The 18,884-nt window shown below is 34.6% G+C and overlaps 1 protein-coding gene across 2 annotated transcripts; it reads right to left on the bottom strand.

Annotated features, from left to right (window-relative positions):
- Positions 1-995: 995 nt before the first annotated feature.
- On the bottom strand, positions 996-14,758 carry LOC115955067 (diacylglycerol kinase 5). Of its 2 annotated transcripts, none has more exons than XM_031073107.1 (13): positions 14,559-14,758; positions 13,593-13,812; positions 13,376-13,498; positions 13,111-13,239; positions 12,572-12,657; positions 9,116-9,239; positions 7,948-7,996; positions 7,494-7,576; positions 6,814-6,881; positions 3,483-3,557; positions 2,551-2,638; positions 2,314-2,430; positions 996-1,700 (listed from the first exon to the last, which is right to left on the bottom strand). In XM_031073107.1, the coding sequence occupies exons 2-13, from the start codon at positions 13,806-13,808 to the stop codon at positions 1,377-1,379; spliced, it is 1,482 nt and encodes a 493-aa protein (XP_030928967.1). In that variant the 5' UTR covers positions 13,809-13,812; positions 14,559-14,758; the 3' UTR covers positions 996-1,376. The 2 variants fall into 2 exon arrangements, with proteins under 2 accessions (XP_030928967.1, XP_030928968.1); XM_031073108.1 differs by having other exon boundaries at positions 13,593-13,802.
- Between the last annotated feature and the right edge of the window lie 4,126 nt (positions 14,759-18,884).

Here is an 18,884-nt window from a genome sequence, read left to right as displayed (position 1 = left end):
CTCGATTTTGAGAAAATCGAGTTTCAAAAAAAAAGCATTTTCCTAATTAATTTGGAAAATAGAGCAAAATGCTAAATTGTTTTTTTGAAAGGGGCAAAAGCCAATTTTTTCCGGGCTCATATGTATCATACCTGATTGACAGATCCGACCCATCAAACAATGAGCAAGGTTCATAGGACAATTTGTTTTAATCCAATAATTTAAGAATCTGTAACCAATTTGACTTTTACCCAACCAGATAAACCGAAACCTATCCTACCAAACCCATTTGCTAGGTCTAGTTTTATAAACATTATTTTTTTTAATCAGTTATAAACATTGTTTATTAGTGTCACAAAATTTGAAACGCTAATACATATATCAAATCTATTTAGCGTCCAATTTTTGCTTGTTTAACTGATTTCTTATCGAGTTGGCATTCGGCCTTCAACTAACAAGTTCACATCTGATCGGGCCAAAACTAAACCCGCATAACCCGACCTCTTTCCCAACTCTACTCTTCCCTTTCTTATTTTCTTCGAAGGGTGACTATTTGCATTAAGTGGCTGAGCACTCTTTCTGCTTTTTGTGTTTGTTCCAAGCAGCAAGTTTTATGAAATTTTTTAGGGAAGACTTGAAACTTTTTTTTTTTTTTTTTTATACTTCTTTAATTGTTGCCATTAAACTTTTAAAAACTCATATTTATCCATGTCATCACTCTAATATTTATTTTATTATCTGGTTTTTTGCGTTATAAATATTCCCTAAATAACTTACCTTCAACTTTGGAGGGTTGAAACAACTCGGTACTTAACTTAGGTTTGATTTTCTCTAAACAAACTCTAATTAAATTGTGTAAATTATTACTATTTTTCTTTTTCTTTTTTGCAAATTCTCTAATTTGACTTTTATTTATTAGGCTGGAAGTAGCATGAGAGAGGAAAAATTATCGATGAGAATGTTACAAACTGAATATCTAAGCCTGATTAAATTGTTTAAAAAAAGAAAAAATCACCAGTACACAATTTTTATCTTTTATTTTTTGAGGTAGACCAGTTCACATTTATTCACTACAATTATTTTTCCCCCCTGAATCCTATATGACTAAATCCACACGTACGCACCCAGTACATATAATTGCAAATACAGAAAATGACTACCAAGAATCAGTACTTAATAATGAAAAATCACTAATTGTTTAGCAATAATTCTTCTAAGCTAATGTAAACTAAAATGTTCCCCACCCTTCCTCCAGAATATGACTACTAAGATTACCAACGGCAGTTAAGCTTCAATCAACTTGATCGGATTAAGACCAAGCAATCATAGAAGTGCTGAAACCCAAAACTATATTGGAACTCCAGCAACAGGACAAACTATTGCTTGGAGGAAATGATTTAACTAAGTTGGGAAATATCAACCTCATCAGGGATCTTAAATGTATCTGCTGCACCGAACTTCCTAAACTCTTCTTCTGTAAAGTCTTCTTCATTGCTATCCTCTTCCTCGTCATTGTGATGGCTAGGTGTTGTTTTGTGATCATTAATACTTTTGGACCTACAATCATGGGTGGCAAGCATGTTTACTTGGCCAAGGTGAGAGATTTCTACCACAACAGTGTCATCATCAACTGGGAGAGGTTGTTTCCAGGGTTCCCCATCAATTCTCATGAACGTATGATCACATGCGCCTTTGTGAAACTCAAAGCGGATACGATGTGCCTAATGCCAAAAATCATAATATACTGGGTCATTCAATTGGTGAGCTGGTTTTCAGTCATCCTTTCATTGAGTAATTCAAAATAATATATGTCAAATGGTAGGTTAGTGAAGTCATTCTCTGATACAACCAAACCTTGTAACCAAAAAGTACCACTCAATCTGTTCACAAGGGAAGGTGTATGCTTAACCCACCGGAGCGGGGAGAACTACTCAGAAATCTGTTCTCTGAAGGACCAAGATAAAAATTATAAAAAAATAAATAAAATAAAATAAAAAAAATAAAAAAAGGCCATGGTCTTCTAACTAGTGTCTCCTCTGCCAATAGGTTCAATCCCATATAGGGGTGTGAGTTGCATTTACCTACCACAAATAGAGTTGTCTACCTCATTACCATGACATAAAATTTCCAATGTTTTTGGAATTCTCTGGAACACCAAGATGGTGAACCTCTTAGCCATAGACTGCCAAATACATATATGGATTATGACCATATCCAAAGTTATGCAATTCCTTGTGCACGCCCTTTTTTGAGATTTGTCTTTTAGTTCACCAGAAAACTACAAAATTTTCTACCAATAAATTGAGGTTAGCACTTTAACAGTTGATTTCTTACCTGTGCAAGACGAGTTCCATGCCCATTTGGAGCGAGCAAAACAAGCCCATGCCAAGCATCTCTAAATCCCACAATCTCAAGAAGGCCATCATCTACAAATGGTGGAGTCAACTCTCTCTGTAAATCATATTCCATCAGGATATAAAATTAGAACTGTGTAAGCAGAAACAACTTGTGTGAAATTATTCAAGATCAACACATAGATTTGCAAAAAAAAGATTAAATGCAGTGAGCAACATCACGCTTTTTCTTGCTATTTGGCGTTCCCCAAGGATTTAGTCCACCAGAAAAGCTAGGCAAGTTCAGGCATATAATAGACCGGATACTGTATTTTTAACAAAAAATAAAAAAAAAAGGGTTATAATATTGAAACTTGAACTTGAACAATCTAATGATAAATCTAACTTTAGGAAAAAAATATAAAAAAGAGATACAACAGAAAAAATTTAGTAGCTGCATTTGTTTTAGTAACCAAGAAGGCAAGAACTCAATTGATTCTCCCCCCCTTCCCCCCTAAAAAAAGAGTAAGAAACCAAGGAATTATATACAGGAGCATTACAGGTAAAGGATGTTGCACTATAGATTAATGCTTTCAAAAAAATTTTACATGGTAAAAGTAAGAAATTAGGATCTCATACTAAGCATTGGATTCTACAATGTCAGCAACAAACAGATAATGTAGAGCCCCAATGAGCAATAGTTCAAACCGTACTTCCTCCTCCCAAAAAAACATGATGAAGGTTGTCTATGGGGTTAAAACCCACCGAGGCATATGGAAAAATAAAATAAAATAGATGATGAATAATCTCACACCTTAGATAAACAGATTGCAGTCAGACATTAACACATGAGAATGACTAATGAAAAACTTTTGCATGCTATGTATGTTCTTTTTTAACGTTTAATACAAGGAAGCAGATCTGATTTTGTCACCTGCAAGACAACAGCCAATAACATCCAAGCACAAATTTTTAATGAGACAGTCATGTAATTTTACATTGTTAACACGTAGCTGAGATTACATTCAAATCACATATAAATGAATGATCTTTTTCTGTTTAAGGGATCGATAATATGCTGTCCAAGTAGTCCATAAGCAGCAACCAGCATAAAACTGGGAACACGAAAACTAAACTAAATTAGTTCTAAAAATAAACACAGTGATTTACCTTTGATGTATGTGGAGTTCTTGCCAGGAACCATGTTTCCTCATAACCTTTACTTTTGCAAGTTGTGCTATGTTCCTGTATTGAAAGAATAACATTTGCAATTTACTAAAAACTGCTAACAAAAGCAGGTAATACAGGCTGAAAACCTTACCTTCCATTGCATAGTGGTAATTGTTCATGCATCGTAACAAACATTTTTTTTTGATAAGTAAAATTTTACCAAAAAAAAGACTTTCATGCAAAAAGACACGAGGCAGCCAGAAATTACAAAGAGAAAAGAACAAAAAGCTGCGTACATAAAAAAAAGAGTCTATAAACATCTAAAGGAGATCACTAGATGTGAGTCTCCAAGCTTGAGACCAATCAAACAAAGTAGCAATAAACATAGCAAACAGCTGATTCCCTGAACTTTCCACATCCTCAAATGTGCAATTATTGCGCTCCCTCCTAATACACCACATCAAGCACAATAGTGTCAAATTCCAAATGTCAGATGAAAGCTTCCCCATCCAATTCCTCCATCCAAAGAAAAGATCTAGCACCCTTTTAGGTAAGACCCACAAAACCCTGAATGATCTAAAGACAAAACATCACAATAGATAAGCCTTCTCACAATGAATCAAAAGATGATCCACTGTCTCCCCACTATGCCAACACATACAACACCAATCCACAATAGATAAACCTCTTCTCCTCAGATTGTCACCAGCGAGTATCTTCCTTCACGCCACAGTCCAAACAAAAAAGGAAACCCGAGGGAAAGATGACAAAAGAAGACCCTCTTAACGCATTATAGTAAGACTGGATATCAAAGATTATTTTTCTTTAACTTCCATGATGATTAAATGTATATATAAAAAGAAGCAAATATAAGTAGGAATGCTAATCAATTAGCAATGCTATGGACACAAAAGTTTATACAACTTTTTTCACAACCGCTAACATGACTTGTTGTAATTGGAGCAATATCATTTTTATTTAGAAGAAACATCATTTTTATTTTGGTTTACTACTAACACCACTTTTATTATGCACCAATCACAACAGGCAATGTCAACAATTGTGAAAAAAATTATGAAAAATATTGTCTCTAGACTTATTGATAATTATAAGTGTTTATATCTCTTATTTAAGGAATAAATTCTGTATATAAATTTTGGTAGTTGGTTTTGCTAAGGCTTATGCATAGTATGCATCTTTTGAACAAATTACCAAATTTTATAAAGATCCATAACATATGGACAATATGGATAATATATGGTCCGTTGATGTAAGCTTACATGAAATAATAATTGATGGAAAGTCAAAATTGTGATCAATTGTATATAGCAAGTGTTAAGCTAAAGAATTGGCTTTCCGGATATGAATTTCCCAAAAAAAATGGTCCCTCCGTCAATTTCATTTTTTCTTTATTTATTTCTTTTTTCTCTATGATTTTTTTCCCAGAATCCATAATTAATAAGACTTAAGGAGTTATGTTCATAAACTAAATAGGTGCATATATGGCATCCCCTTTGGAAACTCTTAAAGTGTGTTTGGAAGTGTGGTGGGAGATGAGAGTAGAAGCTACAAGGGGGAAGGAAAGGGGAGAGGAGAGGGAAGGAGAATGGATACAACGTGCAATTACGTAGGGTGAGTAGAATAGATATCCCTCCCCTTTGTTTGGATGCTTTCAAAAATAAAACGGAAAGGAGAGGAAATATTACAACGTCATATAAATTGAAAATTATACCATTTTTTCTTTAATTTAAAGAAATATTTATAAATGGTCATACTAAGAGCAAATGTATTTGTTAATAACAAATGTAAATTTAATTCAATATAAATTATCTTGTTGAATTAAATTATCTCACCCATAGCATTTTCTTAAATTATCTTGTTGAACACAAATGTAAAAATTAGTAAATTTAATTCAATATATTTGTTAATAACACACGCTTTAATTAAGCTATTAAAATTATAATATTATTACATCTGATATTTTAGAAAATAATTTAGCAAGCATAGATACACACTGACTCTTTATTTTTTAAGTAAGTTTTGGGCCCAAGGAAAGTGGGAAGGGAAGATTTAAACTAATGGCCTACGCTTCATGAGGTGTGATCCCTAACCAATTGTGCAACCCCTTAGGAAAAATACATGTTGAAGCCCATGTTAAGATATGACAAAATTCATCATCTGGATGTGAGTCCTTACTGTCTTATGTGAGCAATTTGGAGAGAACGTAATAACCAAACCTTTGAATGCATGGAGATCTATTATTGAGATTAGGCCTGTCCAATAAGAACCGAACCTGAAGAAACTGACCAACCCATCGTCATCCAACCAATCTGATGAGCCTGTCAGTCAGCTGCAGTTCTGAAAGGTGTAGACCTGACAAAGTCGGTTCAAGTGATGGGTGAGAGAGCTTGAAACCAGACAAACCCAACCGTCCGAAAACCTTCTTTTCCACCCTTTTTCCAGCGAGTTCTCCACCATTTGAAGGTTCCTTTGCTGTCCACATCAATATTCCAGCCAGATTTCATTGTCTTCACCTCATTCCAATAAGAATTTTCTTTTGGTTCCGTACTCCCCCACCTGAAGTGGTCGGGTCGAGTCCGGGTTGGGCACAAACCCAACCCGGGACCAATCAGTGAACACCCCTAATTGAGATTAAGTCTCTTTTCTTTTTCTTTTTTTGCTTGTGTTTAATGATTGAATGTTGCACTATTTTTTTTTTTTTTTGGTTTTGTGGGGGGGGGGGGGGTTTATCCTATAATTCTTTAGTTGACCTCTATTTTTTTAGTAATAAAATTCTTGATCACTTATCAAAACAAACAAACAAACAAATAAATAAAGAAAATTCTTGATCGCTTATCAATCAGTATACTTTAGTAATATGTTGATTTTTTTTACCAATAAATTTAGGCACCTAGTGGGTCTCAAACCCACAACCTCACCCTCCAACTTGTTTTTACAAAGAAATGACGTGTCATTTGAGTTAGAGCTCATTGGTGCATTAGTAATATGTTGATAACATAAAGTGGCTCATGTTGCGCAATTGAAAATATTCATGAACTGATATTAATCCATCCTAGAAAAGTTTCTACCAAAAAAGAGAGTTAAACTAAGACAACCAATGGCAACTAGTTCTTCATTTTGAGAGGTAAATACACGGGCACTGAATCCCCACCCTCCCCCTCCACCCCACCATACTTATGGGGGTGGAAATGCCATTTGGCCCAAAGGCCAATGGTGCTAATCTATAGTGACTAGTGGGACGATAATATAAAAAAAAGAACAAGAAAAGAATAGTATTGACTTGTTTAAAGGGTCATATCTTTGTACTCACCGGGAAGCAGGATGAAAAAGAGAAGCACAAAACCATCCTTGCGTACATCCAAGCTTTGCATAAGTACTCTAATTTTGAGGATTGAAATAAGAATAAAAGTTAGATAAAGGGTTAAAGAAAAGGGAGGCAGTAAGTAGCATTTGCTTCCAACAAATATAATTTTTGGTCAAAATATGATTTTAGTCCCTGAACTATGAGTCAAATTTCAGTTTTGTCACTACACTACTGACTATCTCAATTAGTCCTCGAAGATCCAAAAAAGTCTACCTGACTGTCACTATGTGAAAAGTGATTCAATGTCCATATTTTTTATGTATGATTATACTATATTGACCAGAAAGGGAAACTATATATATGATTATGAGAAGCATAAGAATGCCACTGCAATATATATACTGTCTTGTAGCTAATCAATACAAGCATTATACATACTTTCTTATAGCTAGTCAATGCAATTATACATAACAACTGTGTACATTCCAGGAACATCTGTGCTACACGTATCACATTCTTCTTTGCAAAATTACTACACTATTTCACCTCTGACAAGTTTGCTTATCAAAGTCCTCCTTCAAGATATTTAAGAACAGTTATGTGTACTCCAAAATTCAAAGAGGTCTCAATATATCTCCATAGAATAGTACAAATAAGCATAAATGGTCCAGAAACAATAGCAATACCTGATTAATTAACTGGTTTTTAAATTTTTCAGGATGCAACTTTCGCTCAGAATGAAAAGCATATGAAACTTGAGCATCCATTCCTACAGACGACAAATAACATGTTATTCCAAAACCAGATGGATTCATAAAGAGTTGCAAGAAATAAGCAAAAAGATATTAATTATGAAATCAAGTGAAAAAAAGAAATAAATGGAAGTATCAATCTTAGTTCCTAATCTCTTTTTGATAGGATACTAACGATAAACAACAATCAATAACTAGAAATTTCAAATCAATGCGTACAAAAGAATTTTATTTTTCAATTATTGGCCATAATTTATATGGATGTTTGAATAACTGGGCTCCTATTAAATGGTAAGATTTATTTCTCCAATATCAGATTTGTATTGGTTTAAAAGTTTAAATGTTAAGAATATAAAAGTTTAAGTTTGTTCAGGACTCATACTCTTACCCATGCTAAAGTAGTTCCAAAATCCCCCACGAAATGTGTGGCAACCTTCCTGAGGAGATGTCAGACATAAGCATGGTCAAAAAAATGCAGTATATACTAAAAGGAGACAGCTTTCACTGAAGGAATGTCAAGCAGGACAAAACATTAATGTTATCGTTATGGTTATTGTTTCTTCTCTATACAACTACTTCAGAATTTGGGTTGGGAGTGCTTATTTATGATTTAGCAGAGATGGAGACTGATGTGTTCAGAAGAAGTAATTACATACTGATCAACTGGGTTTGAGGAAGGTTTCATTTGAGAATCTAAAACAAAAGTGTCAAATTATAAATAGTCAGGTAAAACAACCAATTATAATTGCCACACAAAAGTTAAAATATTTTGTTCCAAATTCTTCATATAAAAATTTACCACCTGAAACCAACTGGGCAGACTCTTAAAAGATAGCATGACTAAATCAGTTGTGTAAATCACTGAAAATCATAATCAGGTATATTAATTAGAAGTTCCAGTTTGGCTACCTTTTTTTTTTTAATGATAAGTTCCAGTTCTGCCAGCCGAAGCTTTTTTTGGGTCAAATCTTAGCGGTTACAAATAAATAATAGTTGTATCATTAGGCCTAGGCATTTTCCAGCAAATCGGCCAATCTATCATATTATCTCTGTAGATCCAAAGCTAACATTGCACACTGTCATGGAGACTTACATCCACCTTCAATATTGCCTCCCCATATGACCATTGAATAGAGCAGTAAATTTCTCTCTCTCTCTCTCTCTCTCTTCCTTTTTTCTGCCTTTAACTTCAATGTCATGTATCATGCCACATGAATGAAATTTAACCTTTTTCTTTTTTTTTTTGCATGATTGTCATAGATTTGTTCATCCCTAAAAATGGAAGCTTGGGTCTTTAACAGAAAGACCTGGGAATGGACCGGAGAGACAACCAGCCATTCAGAAAAAAGAAATGGAAATATTCAAACATATTTGTGAAAATTTTGAAGTATTATTAGGAACCAAAAAAAAAAAAAAAAAAAACTAGTCTATGATTTAGAAAAGGAGGGCTTTAAAAAAAAAAACTTCTTACATGCAAGATACAGTATCTAAATTTAGAAGCCACACAGGATCACAGATACATTTAGTTTAGAGTGCATATAAGTTTAGATTGGTACCACATTCAGTTCATCAGCCTCAGAGCAACGATGAAATGCATGCAGAGAGTGTGGTAGTTCAAGAGGTGCAATGGGATCACAGGAACCTTCTTTTGGAGTCTTCATCCTCATGATAATATGCCAGCTGGATTACAAAACAAATTCAATAACCATATCTTGGGGGATGATAAGGGGGAAGACAAAGGAAAGAAAAACTGATGGATAGCTGTTGTAACAAAATTGACCTAGGCTATCAATATCAATTGTCCACAACTCCACATGTAAATGATAAGTGCCTTGTGAAACACCAAGTACTACCGGAAAACAGATGCACAATGGCAGTTAAACTAAGCAGCACAGACGCACAATGGCAGTTAAATTAAGTAGCACAGCCATAAAATGTTCGGAACAAAGGAGCACAGCTGCACAATGGCAGTTTAAGATTCAGGCGCTAAATAAAAAGACCTTAAGAGGAAAGGTGAATCCCTCCCAACTTTACTGACATCGCCAACCTCACACATATCCACGAGTGCCCGAAAATTCTTTGATAATATGCACAAACTGGTTTTGGAATTTCAACCAAGCTCCAACTTATTTATGGTATACTAAAGAAGGAATAACCTCAAGCTACAGTAATCACTCTTGCTAAGAAATGTAGATAACATAGTTCATAATAAGCTAAAGATTACTACGCCAAAGAAGGGCAGCTCCTCAAAAGCACATTGCCTTCATTTCATCTAAGATGTACATCACAAGGAAAGTATGTAATGTTAAAAAGTTTAGCATCATTTCGGTTTTAGATCACTTTTGTGTGAAACTCTAGAGTTAGAAGAGTAAAGTTGAAAGGATAAAGACTAAATCATCTAGGAATTGATACTTTGATAGAGCATCTTCTAGGGAGTAACGCTATAAGGGTAAATTATACTTTTGGCCCTTGAAAATTGGGGTAAGTTCGATTTTGGTTCCTTGAATTTTTAGAAGGTGACAATTTAGTGCCTTCATAATTTTCTGTCAATTTTATGCACACATCCCTTAATGGGCTGCTGATTTGGAACTTTTTATTTGATGTGGCTCTCGTTTAGTTTAATTTTTTTCTTTTTTTTCTTGGTCATTCCTCTTTGTCCTTCTTTTCACTTCCTTCTTCTTCTTCTTTAAATTCTCCTTTCTCCTTTCTTCTCCAGCCACCATGAACTCCCAAATTCCTCACCAGAAATCCACCGGCAAGAAAAAGCTCACCACCACTACTCCAAAGCCTCACCACACAAAGCCCATGAAACCCATTCAACAAAAACCAAACACTGCCACAAATCACTAAGATCACAAGACCACTCTCTTGTGGTTTTTATTTTTTATTTTTTATTATAAGTAATGGCATTATATTTAGAGAATATATTACTTCATGTTCACAATGACCTTAAAGTAAGTAAGTAACTAAAAAAATTACAAAGAAGTATACAAAAAGGTGAAGTGAATCTTGGAACTCAAGGATAAAGTTACAGTGTGTAAAACCCCATGTGTGATACCCATCAAACAAAGTTTGAATCAACAAGGATTCCAACTAATCCACTGGTCTCTCAATATCCTGAAAATTGTAGCTATTATGTCCCCCCACACTACCTACATCAAACATATCAGTCATATTCCAAACATGTGAAGAGTGCATCACAAACCAATTCTTCCACCCAAACAGTAGGTATGCTATCATCTTCGGCAACACCCAATGAACCCCGAACACCCTAAAGACTGCACTCCACAAAACATATACAACATCACAATGGAGCAACAAATAGACCACCATTTCCCCACTACACTGACATATACAACACCAGCCAGCTAAAGATAAATTCTTCTTGATAAGGCTGGCATAGGTGGTAATATTTCCCCAATCTGCCGTTCAAACAAAGAAGGGCACCGTCGCTGGGGCCTTGACACACCAATACTCTTCCAAGAGAATGAAACAGCATAAGTAACTTAGATAGCCTTTTAATAAGAATGACCATCAAACTTTTCACTCCCATTCAACTGCCATCTCATCCGATCACATCCCTCTTCCCCCTCTTCCCCTAGGCACCTGAGTAAATAAGTTCTAGAAAGGAATTTACCAACTCTAACACCCAATCATGAAAGTTTCTGTGAAATTACACATTCGAACTCAGTCCGCCCTATCCGATTGGCTATCCAAACATGCTAAAACTGAGGTATTTCTGTCACCTGAGCATACCAAAACCTTAATCATGTGCGAACTCCTACCACAAAGGACACGTGCCAGACAAATCTATCCATCCTGCTCTATAATACACCAAAAGCTAAGCCCATGAGCCCCAATTGGTTTTCCTTCCACCCCATACTTTGAAGCTATCACCCTACGCCATACGTGCATATCTTCATTCCCAAAGCACCATAATTATTTCCTCATTAAGGCTTGATTAAAGCTCCCTATGGGCATGAGGATAAATTACTTAACCCATCAGGGGTGAAAAGCCCCTGAATTACTCGGTTATTAGTTCTGGCAGGTAGGGTCAATTGCTTGAAGAAGTTTGATTAACAATGAGTATTGTTGTGCAGTATGCGCTGCAACATGCAACTAATTTGAGTGAACAAACCTTATTTGAGCAAACCTTATCCCACTCCACCAAAGAATATTTGAGCCCCTCTTTTGAGGTACTCCACAAGAAGATTGACTGGTGACTAGTGACTGGTAACCAGGGAAGTTTGGTGGTGATGGCTTGATTTGGACTTGTGTAGTGTGTGGTGGCTCATGACTGAGACTAGATAAAATGTTGGCTGGCCATGAAGGTTGATTTGCCAGTGGTGATGCTTGGGGCTTGGTTTTGAGAAAGATTTTGGATTTTAGCGTTAATCGGGATTGTGGGGGTATGGTTGTTTGGGAATTGCATTGGTTGATTGTCTACTTGTAATTTTTTAGCAAAGTGGTAGAGGAGTGATGACTATGGCATTTCGGCTCAAATGAATGAAGTTTCACCACCCTCAGATTTCAGCATTAATGGAGTTTGTGTGGGCTTGTAAGCAGCCATGGAGTTCTTAGTCCTACTAAACAGGCTTTGGGGTAGGGAAGGGGAAGCACATGTGTGGGTTTGTAAGCAGCCATGAAGTTCTCAGTCCTAAACAGGCTTTGGGGCAGGGAAGGGGAAGCACATGTGCGGGACTATAGTGTCCAAAAAAGAAGAAATTTAAATTACTATATCAGAAGCCACCTTAGCATGCCATTAGCCACATAGCAAAAAATTGATAGAAAATTAGAGGGACAAAATTGTCACCATCTAAAAATTTGTGGGACCAAAATCAAACTTAATCTATATTTCAAGGACCAAAAGTATATTTACCCAAAATAAAATAGATGAAGAATAAATCACCAAGGAAATGGTATAACACAAATAGATCTAGGCATCTAAGCAGCAACTCATGAAAATTTTATAAGCTATGCTTTAAAAGAAGAGATCAAGCCAGCTTCATAACCTGTCTATTTTCATTTCCTTGGCTTTCATTACTTCACCCAAAAATAGTTTCACAGAATTATCGTCTGTCCCAGGGTTCTTCTTTCCCTATAAAAGCAAATACACATTACCCAATTCAAATCATCGATGCATATACTGCTTACATATTAAAATGGAGAAACTTCTTGGTAGCAATATAATCACAATCTTCAAAAGTGGATGTTGCATAAAATATAGATGGCAACATATCTTCAAGCTCAGAGGCTACATTAGTAAAGTAAAAAAAATCTTCCAGATACTACAGCAACATACATACTCGCATGCTGTCTTTGAGATGCTTGACTAATGTCAAATGCTTTATCCAAAATGGTAAAATGGAATGGATCAAGACAAATACAAGCTTTCAAATTAGATAATTGCATGCAAAATTAAATAGCTTTTATTAAAAAAAAAAAAACTACAGCCTATTGAGCTTGAAAATGAAGATGGCTCATCTAGCCATTATAACTATTTAAAGGTAGTTTTAAGTCATAAAGGCTAATATGATAAGTCATTTCCTACCCATCCAAAAGAAAATGGAAGATTATTTCCTGTTCCCAAGGGAACTGTAGCTATTGGTGGTGAATGAGATAATTTTAGATCAGAAACGACTCCAAGAAGCCAGCCAGCTGTTCCATCACCACCTGCAACCTAAAAGGGAAATAACAGTCAGAAATATTAAAGGGAAACCGCATACAAGGTTGCCGCAAATAATACATTGTAAAATTAACAAGTACATATAAAGGAAACATATGCATCAGAAAGCATCCAAAACTACTCAACTCACAATTAATTTCAATCTATCCTGAATCTTAACAGCCAATTCATCTCCACTAATCTTGAGCTTTTCTAAATTGACATAGATTCTGCGCAGCACCTCATCAGGAGCCTCTTCCCCCAGATCAAAAACCTGAAAATCAGTTACTTTTAAAGTCAGCCCTCATGACAAAAATAGATGCTTAAATAAAAGAAATCTACCACATTTCACACACAACTAAATTTACCTGCTTTTCATTGAGAAGCTTACGAAATGTCACAAGAAGATCCCCACCCAGCTGACCACCACTCTTGGAATTGATGAACACTATCACCGGACACTTAGGCTCTTCAGGAATGTTCTCAACCTTCGCTTCATGTACAAGTATGTAAGTAGGGATTTTGAACTCCTCTAATTTCACGGACTCAGAATCAGCAACCGCCATTACTGCCTCTAACTGCATATCACTTAATCATTGTTTGTTAATTTCAGTGACCAAGAAAGAAATATTTTTCTTCTTTTATCTACAAGAAACATGAGAAATACCACCCATACCACCAATTCAACTGTTTATCAAATACAGCCAAAGAATCAAATCTTTATTTCTTAACTGAAATTGCAAAACAATGCAAGCCTTATCAAAATTTCAATACGAAATTACGAATCATACTCATCTCAAATACAACAAAAAACGATAACTTTCTTTTTCTTTTTTTTTGGGGGGGGATAATTCAATAGTTACAGTAATAGAGAGAGGGGAATTTGAACCGTAAAGGTGTCCGTTAACATCAGTTAGGCTTAAAGGAAAAAAAGATAACTAATTAAGCAATTTCTTAGCAAAATTTAATATTAAAGAGGAATATTTTTAGCAAAATTTTATTTAAAAAAACAATAAGAATACGAAAGAATATTCTTGAGGACATAGAATCATAGTTTGAAAGCTACAAAAAGTGAATATTCCACATCAAAAAATGTATTACCAATTATAATATTCGTAGTCTTGCGCGACCAGCTTTAAAGCAATCTCATTCAGTAAATTCAACGAACACGTTACGTTTGAACGGAATCCAAAACATATAAAAGCTAAAGCGGATTCATTAACATTCTCAGCAACCAAACAATACTCAATAACACAGATTGAGAAAGCAAAGGAATTCCATTCTTTCAAATTATAGAAATGAAATTTTGATTAAAACAAGAAAGTCCGAAGTACCTGGAAAACAAATTCTCGGGAATCGGAATTCGGATCGCTTGGAATTCAGAACTCAGATCCAGAGAATATTTATAGTTGTGAAATGAAAACCGTTCTTAAAATAATGGCTGTATTTTGTTTTTATGTACGAAAGAGGAACGATTGAGAGGAAGAGGATGCGGGATCCAGAGGTCTGCGTTGACCGATTCGGATTAACAGTACATAATTTTTTTTGCCAAATTTTAGACGCAAAAAAAAAAAAAAAAAAAAAAGCGAAATTGAATATAAAAATATTTTTAAAAAATTGCTAAGATCCGCAATATTTTAATAATATATTTATAACAAATTATATACGTGCGTATTTATGTGTATTTACGTGGAGTTTTTTTATGTTTTTTTTAAAGTTGTATTTTGATTATATAGGGTTCGTTTAGATAATATTGTTACAGTAATATTATTTGCATTTTTGAAATATAAATATAGGTAAAAAAATGTAAAAATACATATAATAATATTTAAAAATTATAAATATATGTTTAAATATATATACCAAATACGTCCATAATATATTATAAATTTAATTTAAAATATTAATATTATTATTATTATTTTTATCTTTTTTCTAATAAATATTGAAAAAAAAAAAAAAAAACGTGGATCTTATGTGCCAGTGCTGGTGCTTCCTTCAATGTCCAAATCCAATGGTTGAAATGGTGAAAGATTCAGAGTGACACGTCGGATTTCCAATTGGCAAACGTGGGATCTTCTATGCCAGTGCTGGTGCTTCCTTCAATGTCCAAATCCAATTATTGAAATGGTGAAAGATTCAGCGTGACACGTCGGATTTCCACTTGGCAAGTCTTGTCGGGCTGCTAGGCAAAATCAGGTGCTATGTGGATCACGATGGGTTTGGTGTTCTTTTGCCATTGATTTTGTTGGACATGGTGAAATTTGATACGATCTTGGTTTTGGACCTAACCTGACAGGTCCGGGTTGATAGAATTCAATGGTTCCACCCGACTTTATTTGGGTCAAAAACGGGTTGTAAATTATATGTCCTTTGATTTTTTAAGGCTCCTCTTAATCTGATATGATCTGTATTTTTTTTTCACATGTCAACAAAATAATAAAAAATCAAAAGATTAATATTATCATTTTATCATTCTCTTCCTTTCAATATATTTACTCCATAATAGAACAAATAACCGAAAACAAAGATTAAGTTGGTAGTGGTCACTGCTCAGTGCTCGGTGCTCACTGGCTTTCGAAAAAAAAAATTGGGAGACTCCAAGCATATTCTGGTGGTGTTGCAGAAAGATGATTTAGATTATTTGTTGCTGGAAAATGAAATTGCAAAAGCTAAGTCACTATTAAGAAGATTTGAGCGATGTGAGATTTTCATTATAATTTTATGGACAGAAATGAATATATGTATTAGCCCATAAAGTTGGCCACGCAGGCTCACACGTTTCGGATTTGGCTGTTAGGAACTTAGAGCAATCACAGCAGTAGAGGCATATTGCTATATTGCTAAAATTTAGCTCTACAAACACGAAAATCTTACTGCAGCAGTGGAGCTAAATCTAAAAATTTTAGCTTCATTACTACAGTGCACATCTATCTATAAATGTATACTGTTCATGAGAGCTAAAAAAAAAATATTATTTTATTCTCCCACTTGCTCTCTCTTTTCACCGTGCCTCTCTCTCTCTCTCTCTCTCTCTCTCTCTCTCTCTCTCTCTCTCTCTCTCTCTCTCTCTCTCTCTCATTCACTCTCATCTCCATCTCTCAACTCCGGTCTGCAGCTCATCCGCATCGTCAACGTCGCAGCTTCATCGTCAACGTCGCCTCCTCTCAACTCCGGTCTGAAGCTCATCTCAACGTCGCAGCTTCATCGTCAATGTCGCCTCCTCAACTCCGGTCTGAAGCTCGTCAAAGTCGCCTCCTCAACTCCGGTCTGAAGCTCATCGTCAACGTCGCCTCCTCAACTCTGGTCTGAAGCTCGTCGACAACTCCGATCTGAAGCTCATCGTCAACGTCGCCTCCTCAACTCCGGTCTGAAGCTGCGACGATTAGACCCACGCCGACACCGTCCTCCCCAAGCCGCAAGCCATCGTCGCCGCCCATCTCTCTATTCTTTTTGCTGTGATTGAGTTTTTTTTTTTTTTTTTTTAATGTATTTTCATATGGGTTTGGTGGCTGTGGTGGTGGTGGTTGATTTTTACTATGGTAGTGGTGGTTGATGTTGATGTAATATATTACAAAGAGAGTGCATAGTATTTTAAATTTATTACAAAGAGAGTGCATAGTATTTTTTTACAAAGAGAGTGCATAGTAAATTTATTACAAAGAGAGTGCATAGTATTTTTTGACTATGGTAGTGGTGGTGGTTGATATTACATAAATATATTACAAAGAGAGTGCATAGTATTTTAAATTTATTTCATATTTTACCTACGGCACGTTCAACTAAGATAAGATGATGGAGGTTGATAATTTAATATGGTCCATAGCATTTAATTTTATTTCCATTTTTTTCCTGGTTATGATCATAAAAGTGGCGAACCTTGGTGAATTATGTAATATATTTATTTCATTTGACTCATTTTTTTTATACTACCAAATACAAGAAAATGCATAAAACTATTTTCATATAAGGATTTTCATTGAAACACACTTAGAACAAAAAATATGAATTTAAACTTGAAGCACACATAGAATATATTATATTAAACTTGAATCACAATCAAAATCTCAATTGAATTCAAATTAGTTTCTAATTTATTTATAATTTTGCACCATGTATCCAATTTAATTTTCAAAATTTTGGTGTCAAACTCAACGTGAAAATCAAGATGATCACCTCACTCACTTATGTAAGACCACCCTAACATCACTACTGTTGAATGATTCATGCGTAAGCATGAGTTACAACTTAGTAATATATAATTTATATTCATATAGTTGGCTCTTTTTGGTTATATTTATGTGCTCCCAAACAAGATTTGAACTACATACGTTTTTTTTTTTTTTTTTTTTGCATTAAGTTTTTTTTTTTTTTTTTTGTGGTAAATTAGATAATAACAATGGGAAATGAATGATTTAAACCCTGAATGTCTTCTGTTGAAAGCATCAAGAAATACCAATTAAACTACAAAGGAAAAAGTTAATGATACTCTAAGGACATTTGTTTATGAAATATTTTTAGAAAATTTTCATGAAAAAAGAAAAAAAGTAATTGATTTTTTTTATTATAATTTTTTATGTTTTTTTTTATAAAAGTGGTATTAAAACTTTTTAAAAATTTTCCATTAATAAATGTTACAAAGACATTATCATGATCCAACTACAAAATAGGTTTAATACAACAAAAAAGTGTCATTGGAGCACAAGGCTCATGGGCGGCTCCATAATTATTTCTCTTTGGCATCCACACCAAGTTATGGCCCATTAGTTTTGAGAATAGACAATTTTGTATTTTGGAATTTCTGAAGCAGAATGAGGAATGTGTTTTGAAAATTGAAAACTCCTTTCTCTCATATAGCACGGATTGGCCCAATGTTTTAAGCCTTGCATTCTAAGTTTAGGCTAGGGAGTAGGGGCGTTAAGTGGGGACCAAATATTAAATGAGATAATAATAGATCAGCTATGTCAACGTGATTCATGAACCCAAAACCAATAGTTCCATAACTTAACGTGTGTCCCACATTAGTGATTCCATGCATTGATGTTTATCCTTGCTTTGAATTTGTATAATCCAAGAAAAATTGATTTTGCATGATCCTTCAATAAAATGATCTCATTTTTTCACCTGAGAAGTGACCTATAGATCATTAAAGATTTTGTTGATGTCTTAAATTGGATTTTGAGTCTTTTAGTGGTACAAACTGACCTTTACTCTCGAACATGTTAAATGACCATTTTACCATCAAATTTGGATTTGTTATCGGTTGCAAAACTAATTGTCTACACATTCAAGATATATTGTATATTTATTTTGTTTGTAACTGTTTTGTGTTTTGATCAGATTGTGTTTGATTCAATGTGCTTAGAACATAATCTTACTTAGTAGGATTTTTTGGATCAAATTGTTTTTGATTCTTAGATTGCCTCACACCATGGTTACTCAGCTTATGTTATTACATAGCACATCGACTTTGCTTATAAAATAATTATTCTACAGGAGTTGCTGGAAGACAAATTATACTTGCTCTCTTTCAACAACTAGAAGAATTCATTCACCATTGATCATTCCAAGAAGGGGCGGCTTGATGCATTTGAGGGTCTCAAGCGAAAGCTGAATTAAGGCCTTTTATATACCGCCATAGTTATCCATTATTTTGTGGT

Source organism: Quercus lobata, chromosome 8 (genome assembly GCF_001633185.2).
Source record: "Quercus lobata isolate SW786 chromosome 8, ValleyOak3.0 Primary Assembly, whole genome shotgun sequence".
NCBI classification, from domain to species: domain Eukaryota; kingdom Viridiplantae; phylum Streptophyta; class Magnoliopsida; order Fagales; family Fagaceae; genus Quercus; species Quercus lobata.
The sequence above is the reverse complement of the archived record's forward strand: the minus strand, read 5'-3'. Positions and strand labels throughout refer to the sequence as shown.